Source organism: Felis catus, chromosome D1 (genome assembly GCF_018350175.1).
Source record: "Felis catus isolate Fca126 chromosome D1, F.catus_Fca126_mat1.0, whole genome shotgun sequence".
Taxonomy (NCBI): domain Eukaryota; kingdom Metazoa; phylum Chordata; class Mammalia; order Carnivora; family Felidae; genus Felis; species Felis catus.
In genome coordinates this window covers 102,293,185-102,310,391 of record NC_058377.1, presented here as the reverse complement: position 1 = coordinate 102,310,391, position 17,207 = coordinate 102,293,185, and the positions used below count along the sequence as shown (strand labels likewise).

At 52.2% G+C, this 17,207-nt stretch overlaps 1 protein-coding gene across 1 annotated transcript; it reads left to right on the top strand.

Annotated features, from left to right (window-relative positions):
- The first annotated feature begins 11,106 nt into the window (after window positions 1-11,106).
- Window positions 11,107-15,136, top strand: PRG3 (proteoglycan 3, pro eosinophil major basic protein 2). The gene is made up of 6 exons (XM_006937398.3): window positions 11,107-11,184; window positions 11,510-11,650; window positions 12,110-12,423; window positions 13,106-13,237; window positions 14,050-14,161; window positions 14,959-15,136. Exons 2-6 carry the CDS (start codon window positions 11,590-11,592, stop codon window positions 15,015-15,017), a joined length of 678 nt encoding a protein of 225 aa, XP_006937460.1. The 5' UTR covers window positions 11,107-11,184; window positions 11,510-11,589; the 3' UTR covers window positions 15,018-15,136.
- Window positions 15,137-17,207: the final 2,071 nt, after the last annotated feature.

The window sequence follows — 17,207 nt, the reverse complement described above, 5'->3', positions numbered from 1 at the left end:
AGAATCCAAAGCAGGTTCCAGGCTTCGAGCTGTCGGCCCAGAGCCTGATGTGGCGCTCGAACCCATAAACTGTGAGATCATGACCTGACCTGAAGTCAGATGCTCAACTGACTGAGCCACCCAGGCGTCCCAGGAGGAGATTTCTTTAGAAAGAGTTCTTAAGGCTTCTTTTGGAGAGGTGACCTTTGAGCCAAGACCTGATTGAAGGAGCCGGCATGAAGGCTTCAGCTTGGCCAATGGAGCTAAAACCAGTGTGACAAGGGTCACTCATACCAGTGAGGTCGGACAAGCAGACAAGAGCCAGACTACCAGTGGTAGGCAGTGGGAATGAGTTTGGATTAGTTGTGAGTGCAGAAGGAAGACACTGAACGAGGAGCATGGGGACGGCAGGTTCTGATGTACACCATCAAACATGGTGGCCTGGGCTGGAGAGGTGGGAGCAGACATGGACAGAAATAGATGGACTGGGGAGATTGTGAAGGTGGCATGTGGGCAGGGGAGGCACGGACTGTGGAGGCTTAATGTTGCCCACTCTGCTGTGAGTCCACAGTGTCCGGGAAGGGAGGTGCCTGGAGGGGACCAAGGGTAATCTCACAGTGAGAGCAGAAAGAACAATGGATCTGGGAATGGGGACTTCTGAGTCCCGTCTGGGGTGCTTTCCGTGGCTGAGACACGGAGACTGGACTGGGTCATCTCCAAGGTCACTTTCAGCTCTAGCATTCTTGGTCAAGGTCAGTCACTGGGGCATCCAAACAGGGAAGTGTCATAGCAGCTGCTGTTGAGGCTGATTTCACAGAGCAATGGCCCGGGGCCCCATCTCCTGGTTGCTCAGCCCTGGGATGATGTTAGCCCTTTCACCACCTTTTATCTGCCCCACAGGGGTGTTGGCCAAGCCCAGTTATCAGGCAGTTGGTCAGTCCCAGAGGTCTAGCTCCTGGGGGGCAGGGGGGACATCACTCCTCTGAGGGCAGAGCTTGAGACCAGAAGGGACTTCCCCAGCCTGCTATGGTCTGAGGGGTGGGGTGGGGGGACCTCTGGCTCCTCTCTTTCTCTGTCCATATTTCCTGATTGCTGACCTGGGATTCTTCTCCAGGAGGTCCTCGAGACCATTCCTTTCGGACACTCCCCTGTGCCAATCCCCTACGATAAACTTCGTCTTGGGAAGGAATGGGCCTCGGAGCTCTGTAACATCTTATTAGTCTTCTGTGCTGTGTGACAAATTGACACAAATTTAGCAACATTTGTAGCTTGTGATGCAGGGAGGGAATGTGCTGGTCTGAAGGTCCTAAGTGGGCCCTGTGTGGGTACAGGTCAACCTAACGTATGTCATTGGCACCAGATGTAGACATCAGTCTCTTGAGAGTTTGATTAATGTGGGTCAGTCCCCAAGACCTTGATCACTTCTAGGCCTATTAACACAAGAAGCTGTCATTTATTGAGCAGTAACTAAATGCCAGTTCCTGTGCTAAATGCTGCATCAGTCAGGGCTCTTAGCGCCAGGCAGATGAACCTCTCCCTGGCAGATCTGAGTAGGAAAACGAATTTATTAAAAGGAAACGAGGTAGCTTGTAAAATTGCAGGAAGGACTAGAGAACCAGGGAGCCAAAACCAGGCCACAGAAGGGGCGTGTGTGTGTGTGGGGGGGGGGGCCCAGTTGCTGCTGCTGCTGTGATTCAGACCCTGTGGCCAGCAGTGTGGGGCCTGGGCCCTGGATCCCTTCTCTAGCGCTGTGGACACTTCTGCCCCAGGAACTGGATGTCACCATTGCACTGCCAGGGAGAGGACTTTGTGGCCCCCACTTCTTGGTCCCTAGCTCCAGATTCAAAGTCTTGCCTGGATGCTCCCATTTGAGAGAGCCTAGTCACATGCCTTAGCTGCAAGAGAGGCTGAGAATCTATTTGGCACTTTCTTGTCAAGAATGAGAGGCCTGACCTCTCCCAAGGTCCACGGGAAGTGGAATTCTGAAAACCCGAAGGCAGCCAGGGGGTTGGGCAGCTCACACACATCATGTCATTTGTTCCTTTTGATCACCCAGGGAGGTCTGTATAATTATCCCCACTTTTTAAACAATGATAATGAAGTACAGAGAGGTTAAGGAACGTGGTCTAGGGTCACACAGCTGTGAGGTGGTAGCCCTCGATTCGAACTTGGACCGTGTGGCTCCCGAACCCACATTCTCAGCCCCTGCTCGAGCCCCCCCACTGGACGTTGACAAAAGGGAATTTCTAGGGTCTTTAAGCTGTGGATTTCAGATCCTGGATTGTGTGGCCTAAAGGAGAGCCTTCCCTTGGGGGTTGGGGTCCCTGAGCAGCAACAGACCTTCAAGAAATGGCTCTATCCTGTCACTGTCTGGCTGTGACAGTTTCATGGAACGTGCAAAGTGGCCCTGCAGGGGGGCTGGGGCTGGAGACGAGCTGCAGTCTGCTTCTTGTGCAGGCTGGTTTGGAGTCATTTCTTTGATTCCTGCGTTCTGTCTCCTTAAGTCAGTGGATGCCAGGGATGTACTCTTCCTTGTTTTCTCCACCCCTTTCCAATGTGTGTGCTGTTTTATTTTAAAGTTTATTTACTTATTTTGAGAGTGGGGGTGGGGGGGGGGAGAGAGAGGGAGACAGAGACTCCCAAGCGGGCTCCGTGCTGTCAGTGCAGAGTCCGATGTGGGGCTCGAACTCACCAACCGTGAGATCATGACCTGAGCCGAAATCAAGAGTCAGACGCTCAACCAACTCACCCACCCAGGCGCCCCTCCGATGTGTATACTCTTAACTTTAGTTTTGCAAGAAAAGACACTGTCTGTCCTGTGCTTATGCCAAGGTCACGTCACCACCACACGTTTGCTCATGCCTGGAACGCCCTGTTCCTTTTCCTTCTGTTCACCACCTATCCATCCACAGGAGAGTCAGCTCCTTGCTTTCATGGAGAATTTCGTTTTACACACGGTAAAGCGATACACAACTTTGTAAAAGCGTTCTTGCTTATAGGTGCTTTTATTTCCAAAGGATAGTCTCCAAAGAGCGAAATTGATCAAGCGCTATGTGCACCTTTAATCTTAATAGATATTGACAGATTTGTTTCCAAAATATCTGTGACAGTTTACATTCCCACTAGAGAAGCAGAGAGCTGTGTATTTTGGAAAGACTCCCTGCGAGATTCTAAAGTGCAGCCCGGGAGAGGAACCAGTGGTTCAGGGAAGTCCCAGAATGACCCCTAGGTTCCTGAAAGGGGTGTCAGGAGACAATCTGGAAGCAATGACTGGGCTCCCCAGGGAAGTGAGGAAACTTTTTTTAATGTTTACTTTTGAGAGAGAGAGAGAGAGAGAGCAAGCAGGGGAGGGACAGAGAAAGGGGGACAGAGGATCTGAAGCAGGCTCTGTGCTGACAGCAGAGAGCCCGACGTGGAGCTCAAACTCACCAACTGAAGTCAGATACTCAACCCACTGAGCCACCTATGCACTCTGAGAGAATGGTTTTTATCAGCCCTCCCATGACCCTCAGGTTGGGGCAAATCCTCCTTTCTCTGGGCACTTCCTCCAAGACCCCACTGTAAAGCGTTGTTGCGGGATGGAGCGAAGGAGAGCCTGAGCTTTGTGAATTCCTCAGGACCCAGGAAGACTTCTGGGCAGGTAAGCGCTTTCCCTGTCATGGTGGAGCGGATTTCAGGTAAATGTTCAGTCTCTGGGGAGGTGTCTGACCCAGACTGGGAGGTTCTGAGGGCTGGCTGGGACCATGGGTGTCTTTCGGGGGTCAGCAGGGGCGACACTTCTCATTCCTGCCTTTCATGCTCCTGAAGCATGTGAAAGCTCTCCTTGGCCGGGGGAGGCAGAGCCCGGAGGACCTGGGTGTGTGTGTGGTTTCCAGAGCTTTGAGGAGAGACCCCACTACCTAAGTGCTGTGCATTCCTGGGAAGGCCAGCAATCATTGATTCTCAGTTCTCTCTCGTTCCACAGACTCTGAGGGGCCCATTAAGTATAAACCAATACTGGTAATGTTCCCTTCTTGCAGCCCCACAGGAGAGCCAGCCTCGGCTGCCTGTCATGGTTTTCACTTCTATTTAGAAAGGGCCCCAGCTTCTTGGAGCCTCAGGGACTTACTGTCATGCCTTTTCTTTCTCCACCCCACTCCCAAGGGGTGTGTGTGTGTGTGTGTGTGTGTGTGAGAGAGAGAGAGAGAGAGCATGAGCAGGGGAGGGGCAGAGAGAGAAGGAGAGAGAGGACCCCAAGCAGACTCCGTGCTGTCAGCACAGAGCCCAACATGGGGCTGTAACTCACCAACCGTGAGACCATGACCTGAGCTGAAATCAAGAGTCAGACGCTTAACCGACTGAGCCACCCAGGTGCCCCTGCATTATCTCCTTTAAACATCAGAGCATCCCCACAAGGTACATAGTATTGCGTACCCATATCACAAGAAAATAAAGCTGGTAGGTGATGGCACCAGTACCCAAACCCACAACTGCCTGAATCTAAGTCCTCGCTCTTAACACCACGACCTCTTATGGGAGGTTGGGTTCTCCTTGTGTTGATTTGGTTCCAGGTACCTCTCTTTCCAGGACTGAACCCTCTCGGATGCCTGGGGCGTGGTGGGCGCTGTCCATGGTGCTGGGAAGGAGCAGGTGTAGATGTGAGGAAGGGGGCCCTTGGCCTTTCTCCCTGCCAGGGACTGTAACGTCTAACTCTGAGAGCTTTATGGAGGTGAGACCCTGCCTAGGCTTGGGGCCATGGCAGAAATGAGGCCATGGAAGCCCCTATGGGGCAGCTGACACTGCTGGAGGAGGAGGAGGGGTGCTCTGGAGGTGAAGATGCCCCTGAGGAGGAGGGTGCTGTAGAGTTGGCCTCTGCCCTGGATGAGGTGGACAAGGGTTTTCAGTGCCCTAAGGAAGAGGACACAGTGAAACTGGAGGGCATTCCTGGATGCAAGACCTGCCCCCGCTTCTGGCCGGTAAGGAAGGCCGGGAGACTGAACCAAGCTCGGGTGAGTGGCCTGGAGCTGAGACAGAGACCTGGAGTGGGGGATGGGGATAGATGTCTGCAGCCTCTGCATCGTTAATTATTTTCCTCATTGCAGACCCTGGGGGTGTCAACAGGGGCTGGGGCCTGCTGAGGTGCCAGGGTGAGAGGTGAGGGTCATGTGGAAACAGGAACTGCAGTTTGATCTCCAACCTTCAGATGGCTGTGGAGGCGAGCATGGGGGTGAGGAAGACGAATTTTGGAGATTTAGAGACCCAAGACTAAGGTGACATGAATTCCTTGGGGGGGGCACTCCATTCTTCCTCTTTTATCCTGTCCTGCAGTTTGCCAGAGGTGCTGCCAGGACAACCTCGCCTCTGTCCTCAGCTTCAGCTTCAATGACGAGACCCAGTGTTCAGTCAGCGGGCTCAACCAGTGCCAGGTCTGGATCGGAGGCAAGGTCGTAGACAGGGTAAGCGGGGTCCCAGCTCTAAGTGGGGTGCACTCCTGACCCCGGCCAGTGCCTTACAATGCTGCAGATCTGTCTGTGCTTCCCCTCCAATCCTCAAAAGAACTGGGGACAGATAGACGACTTGGGTGGGACACCGAGGAGGCTGCCTAGGTCCTGGGAAGAGCCAAGAATTCAGAGCAAGGAGGTTTGGGGCCACAGTCTGCATGTAAGATGTGGGTGAGACTGTGAGCCTGGTTCCTCCTCTCTGCGATGGGCTGGCAACTCCTGCTTACCTCTCGCTGGGGCCAGAGGATGAGCGTATCACTATGATGCATAGAATGTGCTGATGGTGATCACTGCGGGTCAGCATTTCAGTTGACCAGGACAGTGTCCGTCATGGTCCAGCAATCAAGGGCAAATGCCTGGTGGGACAGTTTGAGCTCTGCCTATATGCTTTCTCTTTGCGCCCCCCCCCCCACCCACATCTTCTCTTCCTGCCTCCTCTAGGATTGCTGCAAACGCTTTCACTGGGTTGATGGGCAGTTGCTGGAACTTTACATACTGGGCTGCGGGCCTGTGGTGGCGGATGTGTGTTCATGTGTACCTGAGGTGCCCGGGGAGTGGGGATGACAGATGGGAGGGCCTAGGGGAGTAGGAGGGCCTCCCGGAGGAGGTGCTGGGAGGGGCCTTCTGGGTCTTGAGACTCCGTGGCCATGGAGACGTGGAGCGGAGGGGAGGAAAGGCCTGTCTGGGGCTGAGTCAGGGGGCACTAGAGGCTGAAGGCCTCTTTCTGTTCTGCCTTCCCAGGAGGCCACTGGTGTCGATCTCATTGCTGCGGGTGCCTCTCCTTCATCTGTTCCTACTGAGCTGGACCCAGCCAGGAGTCCAGAGCACCTCCCCCATAGCTGCCTCCCCTCCCTGCCTGCTGCCCCTGCTTCCAGATCCCAACAATAAAATTGCTTTCCTGAAACTGACTTTTCCCCTCTGATCATTGATCCTCTCTGCTTAGCCCCGCCTAAGGAACTTTCTGCCCTACAATGACGGCCCCTCCCCACTCCACTGTCTCTCATAAAAGAAGCCAGAAGTGATCACTTTCAGGGAGGCTGGAGTATGGGCTGGGGACTGTGGACTCTCCCTGGAGACAGAAGAATGGGTCCAGTAGCTCTTTTCGCACAACACCCAATTCCTAGCCCCAGCAGAGCAGATGCTGTCAGAACCCCCCTGTGTCTTCAACCATTCCAGGTGGACTCTCCATGTCCTGTGCCTGCATCCGCATGCCCAAGAGTGTGGTTGCCTTAATGTGCCAGGAAATTAACATGTCCCTGGGAACAGTCTGTAACTCATAGGAGTGGGAGTATGAGTGTCCTAGTCCCTTGCCCTTCAAGTGGACTAATTCTAAGGCATGTACTGGGCACTGTCTCCCAGGGTTTTCCAATGGGATTAACTTCCCATTATCCACTGAGGCAGCTGGCTTTGTAGCACACGTTATTGACTGCCGTCTCTTGTCCATCTGAATTCTCTTTTCCCTACAAATGTCCTTGCACCTCCCAAATAAGCTATGTGCACTCAAATCCTGTCTCAGGGCCTATTTCTGGGGAAACCCAATATAGGGCAACATGCTATATGTCCAGCTCTATATAAGGCCTGGGAATACAAGACCTAGCCTCCTCCCATTCTGGAACATATGGTTGTTTACAACAGAAGCACAATCTCTACTAATTGTTGCTGCCTATTACACACCCACAATGTACCCCTTACTGTGGCAAGCACCTTACAAAGATGACCTTGTGTGAGCAGTAATTATTACCCCATTTTATAAAACCAGGGTCAGAGAAGTTATGGCCCTGTTCAAAGACTTGCCCAAGGCAGACCATCTAAATGTGGCCAATGTTGCGATTCGGCTGTCTGCTCCACAGCATGTTCTTTCTACCCTTAGGATCCTGTGGCCGCTTCCAGGACATGGTCATGTAGGGATGGGACACAGTGGAGAGGCAGGACACACTCCCTTACTCTTGGGTTCATCTTGGGGCCATAGGACTCCAGCCCAGCTGGACAGGAGTGAATCTCAATCAGAGGTGGGGAAGGAATCCTCGCTCCGCCAGGGAAGTGAACAGACAGTAAGGAGTCAATGCCCTGAAGCCCCTTTCTTCCTGGACTCCTCAAACACATACAATTACAGATGGCTCCAGAGTCTTAGAGGTGAATCAAGAGCTTTAATTTTTTGAGTGTTGCCCAGATTGGGGAAGCCACTTGCTCAAGTTCACACAGTTAGTTGAGAAAGATGGAAATCAAACCGAGGTCCATTGTAGCTGCCGTTCTAGGACAGTCTGCTGAATTCAAAGATGGTGGAACTCTGGAACTCTATTCCGGGTTCAGCCTTGGGCTGGGTGCTGGGGAGGATGCCACTGAAGAAGAACTTTCACTCTTTGCCCTCACAGACTGTATTCTGCCGTGGGAAGACACGGCTTCCCTTTATTCCAATATGAATAATAAAGAGTAACACTATTTCCCATTTATTAAGCATTTACTAGGTACCAAGTTCAATGCTAAGTGATAAGTGGACTTTGTCTTATTCTTCGTAAGTCTGTTGGAACCGTGTGTTGTGGCAGAAGTGGGCCCTCCAGCCTATGGAGATCCTCTGTGTGGGATTAATGTCAAGAGGAATCCACGAAGGAGGCATTTGGGTACCGGGTAACATTCTGTTCTTGATCTGGGCATGGTTCTGAGGGTGCATTCACTGTAAAAATCCCCTGAGCTGCCCACCATACAGTATACTTTATAGGATGCATGCTATATGTCCACAAGAAACATTTTTTAAAAAGCAAAATTAATGAAATAAGAGGGCTTACATCCCCAAATATGGGTTTGTGTGTCATTTCTCATCTCCAACAGGATGTTGACTAAGTTCTGTAAAGCCAACTTGCTTACAACAGAATCCCTGGAGTTCCTTACACCATGCAAAGCCCAGGGCAGGAGCTCAATCAACACTCGGTGCTTATTTGTTGATTAGGGTCACATTTCTAGTTCTGGTTTCCTGACAAGGGCCACCTCCCAACCCCACGTGCCAGGCAATGTTCTGGGAGCTTTATTAGAGGTGGTCTTATTAGATGTAGCATCCTGTCATGAGCCTCCACTCATGAGGATGAGAAGACCAAGCCACAGAGAAGCTGACATTAACTCATGATTCCAAGACACATCACACTACACTGCCCCTCAAGATAGACCCACCCTCTGCGCAGTGTGGGGCTGGGCTGAATCTTGAGACAGAGTTTGAAATCCCTATGAATATAAATGCAAACAGCAAGCCAGAACACTGGAGTCTCATGGATGATGAACATGTTGGCCACACTGGGGCTAACACAGTTGGGCATATCGAAGAAAGCGAGGATGTGGGAGTCAAACAGATGAGGGTCACCTCTTAATAGTTGTGTGAATTTGGGCGAGTAATTTAACCTCTCTGAGCTGGTGCAGTAGATATGTAGACTAGAGAAGGCAATACCTAATTTGCAGGATGATTGTAAAATTAATTAAGTAGGACCATAGATATAAAATCCTTAATGAAACATAGTCTTTGGTCCGTGGTGGACCTTCAAAAATATTATTTCCAGTTTTAAATCAGACAGGCTTCACTGTGGTCAGTGAGGAAGGAGGTCATTGAAGTCAATGGAATGTCTTTGCCCAGGGTTTGTGTGCAAAGAAAATAGGGTCAACAGGGAGAGGGGTAAGTCATAGAGAAGGGAGGTCAGTGAGAGGAGGCAGAAGGCAGGCAGCTTTGGGGTGGCTAAGAGGCTGGAAGGCCTGGGTTTAGGCCTGTCTCTGACTTGCTGTGTCTTAGGCTCTCTGAGATGCCGTTTCCTCATCTATGAAATGGATGTTCAAATTAAATGACACACATAAAGCTTATCATGGTGCTGGCTCATGGAACTAGCCGACTTTAGTGGTCATCCCAAACATGAATGAAATGATATCCCTGGCCTGGGCCCCGGATGAGTAAGAAAAATGGAGAGAGGGTCTAGCCCTCTTACTAGGGAGGCCTCAAGCTCAAAATCTGGAGACCAGGTTTTTGGGGGCCTGGAATTGGTCCATCCCCCAGCCTCCAAGACAGGAAGAGAAGCTGAGAGTCAAGTCCGTTGGGCCGGGGAGATAATGGCCAAGACCGTTACTCTGCAATTGGGTGCAGAAATGAGCTTTCAGATACTTCTCCATTTGTAGGTGCCCTGAGGGAGTGGAGGAGGAGAAGGACCCAGGCCTCTTCACCTTCTGGGTTACCTGTCCCTAGTGCTTTGAGTACTGGAAGGCTGGAATGGAATCCAAGAAACAAATATGCATGGCCCAGCTAGGATGTCACAGAGTTGAGACACCCACCCTGACAAGTCTTCTAGCTCTTGGCAGTGATATCCAGCTAAGTCAGGGCTCAGCACTTGTTGGCCTTTCCCTGTGTTGCACTGAATTTAGCTGGAGCTTGATTGATTAAAAATTTGACATTTTGTTCTTCATGGATTTTTTGGCATTTATTTTGATGTTCACAAAAGATTATATTAAAATATTGTTTCTCTTGGCCACTGAATTCTTTAGTGCCCTCTTAAATTCCACATCTGAGGCAAGTGCCTTGTTCACTTCCCCTAGTCGAGACCCTAGTGGTGATAGAGAGCTGGTGGGAGATGGGGAGTGGGGGTGGGGAGGAGGGTGGCCCAGGGCGTCTGAATGACTCTGCATGAAACTTTCCATTCCAACTGCTGCCCCCTTGCTGGAAGATGAGCCTTGAGATTGGACAACATGGCATGTTCTAGATCAATGAAGCTCAACTGGGGCAAGTTAGTTCCCCTGAGGACATCTGGGAATATGGGGAGACATTTTTGATCATCATGACTGGGGAAGGTGCTGCTGATATCTAGTAGGTAGAAGCCAGGGATGCTGTTAAACTTATTATGATGCACAGGACAGCCCCCCACAACAAAGATTTGGCTCTATATAGTGATAGAGCAAAGGTTGAGAACCTTGATCTAGATCCACAGCATAAAAGAATGAGCATAAATTTTTCACACATTAAAGATGGAAAGAGAGAGAGAAAGAGGGGGGGAGAAAGAAAGAAAGAGAAGGAGAGACACAGACAAAAAGCGACAAAGACAGAGACACAGAGATGGAGAGACAGAGAGACAGAGAAGGGTTTTGAGCCAAAAAGACTTGCAAATCCCAGTTCTCCTGTTACATGTGCAACCTCGACAAGTTGCTTTCTCTCTCTGAATCTCATTTTTCACATCCGTGAAGTAACGATAACCATACATAAGGTGAAGGTGAGGATTCATGGATGTGATGCATTTAAAGTACCTGGTCCAGATAAGTGATCAGGAGGGCGGAGGCTCCCTTGGCCAACCACCTCTTCCCCACATGCTCTCCCAGATTCCTGGGATTCCCTACCTCATTAGCTGGGATATTCACCAGAGGAAGGCTGCTCCTGGGATTAAGGGGTATTGTTCAGACTGGGGCACTTTAGGGGTGGTAATAATGCCTGGACAGTAGTCAGCTGGGGTCTTTTGGAACACACTGGGACATCTGGGTGCCCACATATGGAGCAGGCCTTGGGAGATAGGTCTCTGGAGTCCCAGCAGGCATCAGGGCTCAAGGGTGAGAGGACTGAGCAAGACTTAGTCTTATCAGCTCCACTGCTTCCCACCCCAGCCTGAAGCAATCATCCTGACCTCTTCCCACTTCCCCAGATGCCCAGTATAAGAGCTGCCTCTGGGTCCCAGCAGCTAGGAGCACTGAGAGTGGAAGCCTCAGACTCCTGGAGGTGAGTACTTGACCCAATATGGCATGCACCTCGGAAGCCTGTCCTCAGGCCACCATCCTCTCCCCTCATTCCCCAGCATGAATGACAGTGGCCCTGACTCTGAGCAGGCTTATTCCTGCAGGGGCAAGGGTCTGAGCTAAGGGCCGTTCCAAGGAAGTGGTGATGGCACTTTCAGAAAAAGGGACTTTTGTACTTGAGCTGACACCCCATGTCCTTTTCCTAATTCTCCAGCTCAGGGTCTGTTCCCCAGGGGTTGGGGGAAGGGAAGGAATGCTCTAGTTTGTCCCTTAATCAGCCAGTTAACAAGAATTTTGTCTCTTCTAAGTGCCAAGAGCTGTGCAGACACACAGGACACCCACAAGGAAGGAGGCTGGAGTTGTGTCCCCATCCCAAACCTGAGTGGATATGAAAGGCCCACTGCTCCTGCCCCTTCTCCTGCTGGGGACAGTTGCTGCTTTCCATCTGGGTAAGCATCTCCTTCTTGTCTTACCAATCTTTCTCTTTTCTCCTATTTCCTGTATGTTTTTTGTTTTTTTGTTTTTGTTTTTTTTTTTTTTTTTTTTTTTTTTTTTTTTTTTTTTTTTTTGCCTCATGGGGCCAGGGCCACAGTCACCCCTCTCCAGTTGACCCAGCCCATCTCTGATTAGCCATCTCCTCAACTTAAAATCCACCCACCTGTGAAGATGAAGGGCTTTTCACAGGTGCCTTCACCCACCCCCACAATACGCATCTCGGTGCCAGCCAGAAGTTAGCATCTCATCCATTTGTGCCTATGACCCAAATGTTCTCTCCTCACCCAACACCAAGGAGATCCAGGATTAGCTCCAGATGGCTCTAGGAAGGTTCAAGTAGGGCCTTTGGCATTGTCCATGGTCCTGGAAGAAAGGAGACCCAGAACTGACAGCAGGTTACCTCTCCTTCCCAGAGAATTCTGCCCGCAGTCCGGACAGCCATGAGATACAAGTGGATCTGAGTCAGAATCTGGAAGGTTCAGGGGAGCAGGGAGGAGACCTGGCTCTGACTGATGAGATGATTCAGTCAGAGGGAGAGGAGGCCGAGGCTTCCAGCTGTCAGGTCACATCTGAGGACGGGGAGGCCATGGATTCGAACCTAGCTGCCCTAGACAAGGACTTTCAGTGCCCCAAGGAAGAAGACGTAATTCGAATTCCGAGCAGTCCTGGGTGCAAAACCTGCAACTTCCTGATGGTGCGGCAGGCCCAGAAATTTCAATGTGCTCAGGTAAGTGGCAGGGAAGCTACTGTGGAGGACTGGGGTAGGGGTGGGGGGAGGAGAGACTCGATTCAGCCTTCTGTTCCCTTTTAGATGAGTGGTTCTCAAAACCTAGCGTGCGTCAGAATCCCCTAGAGGTCTTGTTAAAGCACACTTCTGGGTGAGCAAATCTAGGGTGGGGCTTGAGAGTTTGCATTTATAACAAATTCCCAGGTAATGATGGTATTGTTTGTCTGGGGGGCAGCACTTTGAGAACCACCGATCTGGAAGGAAGGCTTTGGTATCAGAGACACCTGTGTTCGAGCCTGGCTCTGACTCTCATGGGCCGTGTTACTGGGCGAGCCACTCCACCTTTCAGAGCTTCAGAACCTTCATTTGTAAAATGGAGATAAACAGTACCAACCCATTGGGGTTGTGGTGGGGATTAAATGAGATAATATGTGGGGAAAGTATTGGGAATAGTCTCGGAGTCACTAAAACTTTCCACAAACGGTAGCTATGACTATTCTGAATATTCATAGTCGTTGCAAAAAGTTGCTGACAACACAAAGGGGAGCCAAACATGGGATTGAGAGGGGCAGACAGGTCTCTGATTTCTGACCTGAAAAGGGATGAGAGGCTCTGTCCTGGAGACTCAGAGACTTGAGAAAAGCCAGCGAATTCTCTACCCTCCATTTTCTTCTTTCTGCAGAGTATCTGCAGGAGGTGCTACCGAGGCAACCTCATCTCCATACACAGCTACAACTTAGATTATCGCATCCTCTGCTCAGCCAGAGGACTCAACGAAAATGAGGTCTGGATTGGAGCCATCAACCGGGGCTGGGTAAGTGGGGCACCAACTTCGGGGGACAGGAACTTCTTTCCGATTGCCTCAAAGGAGCCTCTGCTGGCGTCTAGCCTCACCTCAGCAGCTGAGATGACCTTGAGGCAGCGGGCCGTGAAGTGAGAACCGATGATGGTGGGCATCTGGTCTCAGCTCCTTGCTCAGTGACTGTGTGCTTGCAGCCTGAAACGTGCCCCCAGTGGACATATATACACCAAAGAACTTGGCAGTTGTTGTAAATCGGGGTTCCTCCCTCCCTCTGTGTTCTCACCTTCCCCCAGAGCTGGCTGTTGAACATTTACCAGCGCATCACTGGAGTCAGGAGACAGGCTCCGTGCTCGGCTTAGTCACTTACTAGCTGAATGACTTCCTCGGGGCCTCAGTTTCTCTATCTCTAGAATGGGATCCTTCTTCTCTCAAGGCGGGTCTGGGGTCGTGGATAAATGAGTACCATGATGCTCGCTGCTCAGGTGTGGTCCGTGGACCAGCAGGGGCAGCAAACCAGGTAGCTTGTTAAAAATGCCCAATCTTGGGCCCTACCCCAGACCTCCTGGATCAGAACTGGCATTTGAACAAGATTCCCGGGAGATTCGTATGCACAGTAAGGCTTGACAAGCCTGCTCTGTGCGACAGTTGGGAGTCCTGGTTGCTCTTGCCTTGTCATGGCCTGCAAACCCTCAAGGATGGGTCTCTAGGGTATCTGGCTCCCCGCTGGGTGGGCAGTGAGAGGAGAAAGGAATACTCAGCATTTTCTGGAGCCCCTGGGTCTGTCTCTCTGGACATCTGTACTCTTACCCAGTCTATCACTTTAGTTCATGAGACAGAGCTTTCAATGGACCGATGGGAGCTGCTGGAATTTTGGATACTGGGCCTCAGGGCAGCCTTTCCAAGGGCAAGGCAACTGTGTGACCCTGTGCACCACAGGTGAGGGGGACTGGGGCCACGGGAAGGGGAAGGGGAAGGGGTGGGGGTGGAGAGGTAGACTCTTACATACTGTCCCTTTGAGTTACCCCAACACACCTCCCCAAACTCACACCTTCCCCCGGCTGGGGGGACATGTCCTCTGTGAGAAGGGCCGGAATGTAGGGATTCCTCAGAGCAAACCCAGGTGATGGGGAGCCCTGTCTGGGAGCTAGCTGGAGGCTTTCCACCCTCACTGACAGAGCTAGGCTCAGGGCCCGGGGACTGCTTTCCTTGCTCTGATAGGCGGAGTGACTAATGTGACAGATGAGAGTAGCAGATGTGAATGTAAGATACAGACGAGGGACCAAAGAGAGATGTGGGAACGAGAGCTGGCTGACAGATAATTCGCCAGCTCGGAACAGCACGGATGCCAGATGTGAGGGAGCTGGCACCGCGGCTGAGACCGCATGTGCTGGAGTAAGACGGTGGCCATCCGCCTCCAGCTCTGAGACCCAGGCAGGTTATGACCCCCACTAAGCCTCAGCTTCCCGATCTGTGAAATGGGAGTGAGGGTAGCACCCACCTGCTGGCGTCGCCGTGAAGATGAAACGGAATAAAGCCGTTAGCAGCACTCTCCCCGCCCCCTCCCTCCTCCCCCCGCCCCGGGGGAGAAGAATCACGTTAGCTGGTGGGGACGCTGGGAACCACAGTGGCCAGATCATAATCCCGGCGGGAACCTGGATCCGGACCCATATGTGGTGCCTGAGGAGGGGAGGACGGCCACGAGCGGCTGACGTCACTGTGCTCTCCGTTGCTAGGTGGTCACTGGCGGCGCACTTCATGCCAAAGGCGTCTGCCCTTTGTCTGCTCCTACTGAGCCCGTGGCTGCGGAGCCCCTGCCTCGGATCCCCCGTCCTTCGCACCCCCCGCCCGGCCCCCGCGCCCCAGCTCTGTCCCCCAGCCTCTTCTGGCCATAAACCCAGACTTCCCACAGCATCTCCTGACTCTGTCTCTTTATTGCCCACGCTGGAGGGCCCAGGGTGGGCGCGGGGTGGCCAGGAGGAAGGGCGGCTGGGCGCCGGCGGGGGTGGGTGGCGGTGGCCGGTGGCCCAGGGCCGGGCTGTGACTGGGCGGTGGGCTCTCCACCACCCTTCTCGGCCGGGCCCGGATTCCCCACCCCCCTCCCCAGCTCCCCCAGGCGCTGGGGGTTGGCCTCATTGGTGCGGTGGGAGATGGGCCCTCCTGCTTTGTTTGGATCCGGGATGGGGAGCAGGCTGGGGTGGGAGGGGGGTGGCTTTCCAAGGTGGAGGTGATGTCGCCCATTGAAGAATTGAGGTGTACGTGGGGTGTGGTGAGAGTCCACTGGGGTAACCACGTGAGAGGGAGGAAGTCTCACCTAGGCCCCCTGCTCCTCTAGACCCGGGTCTTTCTGGCCTCAGATACTGGCCCCTACTTTGTATTCTCCCAGCCACCAGCGTGTGAGTTCACAGTCCCCAACTTCTGAGATGTGTTCTCCTCTCTATTCCCAGGTGTGTCCCCTCCCCCACTGCAATTTCCTCTCCCTCCTCCCCATTCCCAGCTTACCTCTGGAGAGGGAACACGTTCTTAGGAGGGAGCTGCTTCCACCAGGAGGGCCTTGGGGGCAAAAGGTAGAGAGTCTGGTGGCCATGCGGCTCCCATCCTGATTGCACAGCCCGGGGGCCCAGCTTCTTTCCCTCACCTCACTTCCTCAGCCCCTGGGGACACCTAGCCAGAACATGTTGCATCTCCAGGCATGATGCTGGGCTCCGGGAAGGATCTGGGCTTGAGAAGCAGGAAGCTCGACCTGGGACTGGGCATTAAGAGGGCAGAGAGCCCAGGGTTGTTGGAGGGGTGTGGTGGAGAGAGACAGAGAGAGAGAGAGAGAGAGAGAGAGAGAGAGAGGGAGAGGAGAGAATGGAGACAGACAGAGAGATTGAGAGAGATAGATAGAGGATCCACTTATATGCTTCTTGGGGTATAGCTCTACATGGGGTGCAGGGAGAATGTACAAGTATTTTTGTAAGTGCCCAGCTACACGTGTGTATACGTATCTTGGTGTGTACATGAGTCAGTCTTTGTATATCTGTCTTTATCTGTGTATACGTGAATCTGTATTTGTAAATATATGCATAAATCTGTATGAGTCGGTGTATATTTGTGTGTGGAGTGTGGGTATATTTTCAACATCTCTGTATATTTATGGATATGCCTGAATGTCTGTGTATCTCTGTATAGCTTTGCACCCTTACATGCCCGATTCTGCGCGTGCATGTGTATGTGGGTACTTGTACATCTTCGACCCGTATGTTTGTGAGTGTGTATGTATGTGCATGTCTGCCATACCCGTGTACAAGTCTACGTTTGTGTGTGTCCGTGTGTATCTGTTTAGGCACGTGATGGGATGCAGAGCTTCAGGAACCAAAAGCACAGTATTGTCAGATGTGCTTTGGTTCTGAAGGTGCTGGAGTTAATGGCATAGGACAGGAATGGAGAACCACAGGAGAAGCGGAAAAGCAGAAGGTGGGTCCCCTGAATATCAGCAGGTCCCTGGCAACCGGATAATGAGCCTGGGCATTGCGATGAACGTCACCGATGCTGGACCCAGGGACTACCTGTAGGTGCCCTAGGTACCCGTCTGCCTTAGATGGACATCAGGTAGGAAGCTCCTAATCACAGCATTGTTGGTCTTCCCAAGGGCAGAGAAAGGGGGCTGCCTGGGGGCCAGATCCCCACCCAAATCCCTGCCTTGCATACTTCAACAAGCTAATTCTTGATGCTCGGCTTCTAAAAGAACCGTGGAATCTGGCTGTGGGTGGTGGGAAGGATGGTCAGCAAGGGAAGCTTTGCACAGGGAGCTCTGGGTCCGCTATTTTGGCTGAATGGCAAGCTCCCTCTTATCAGCCTCCACTTCTCTCCTTGATGGGGAACGAGCTGTAGCCAATGCCAATTGCCCAACATGTTGCCAGGCAATACGAGAGATAGAGGGAGGGAGGGGAATGGAGAGGAGCTCAGATCCTTGCAGACTGAAGCTTGCTTGAGGCACGAT

Coding starts and splice junctions, on each gene's coding strand:
- PRG3 (XM_006937398.3), top strand. CDS start 11,590: ATGAAAGGCCCACTGCTCCTGCCCCTTCTCCTGCTGGGGACAGTTGCT. Junction 12,424..13,105: donor AGAAATTTCAATGTGCTCAG/GTAAGTGGCAGG, acceptor TTCTTTCTGCAG/AGTATCTGCAGGAGGTGCTA. Junction 14,162..14,958: donor TGTGACCCTGTGCACCACAG/GTGAGGGGGACT, acceptor CTCCGTTGCTAG/GTGGTCACTGGCGGCGCACT.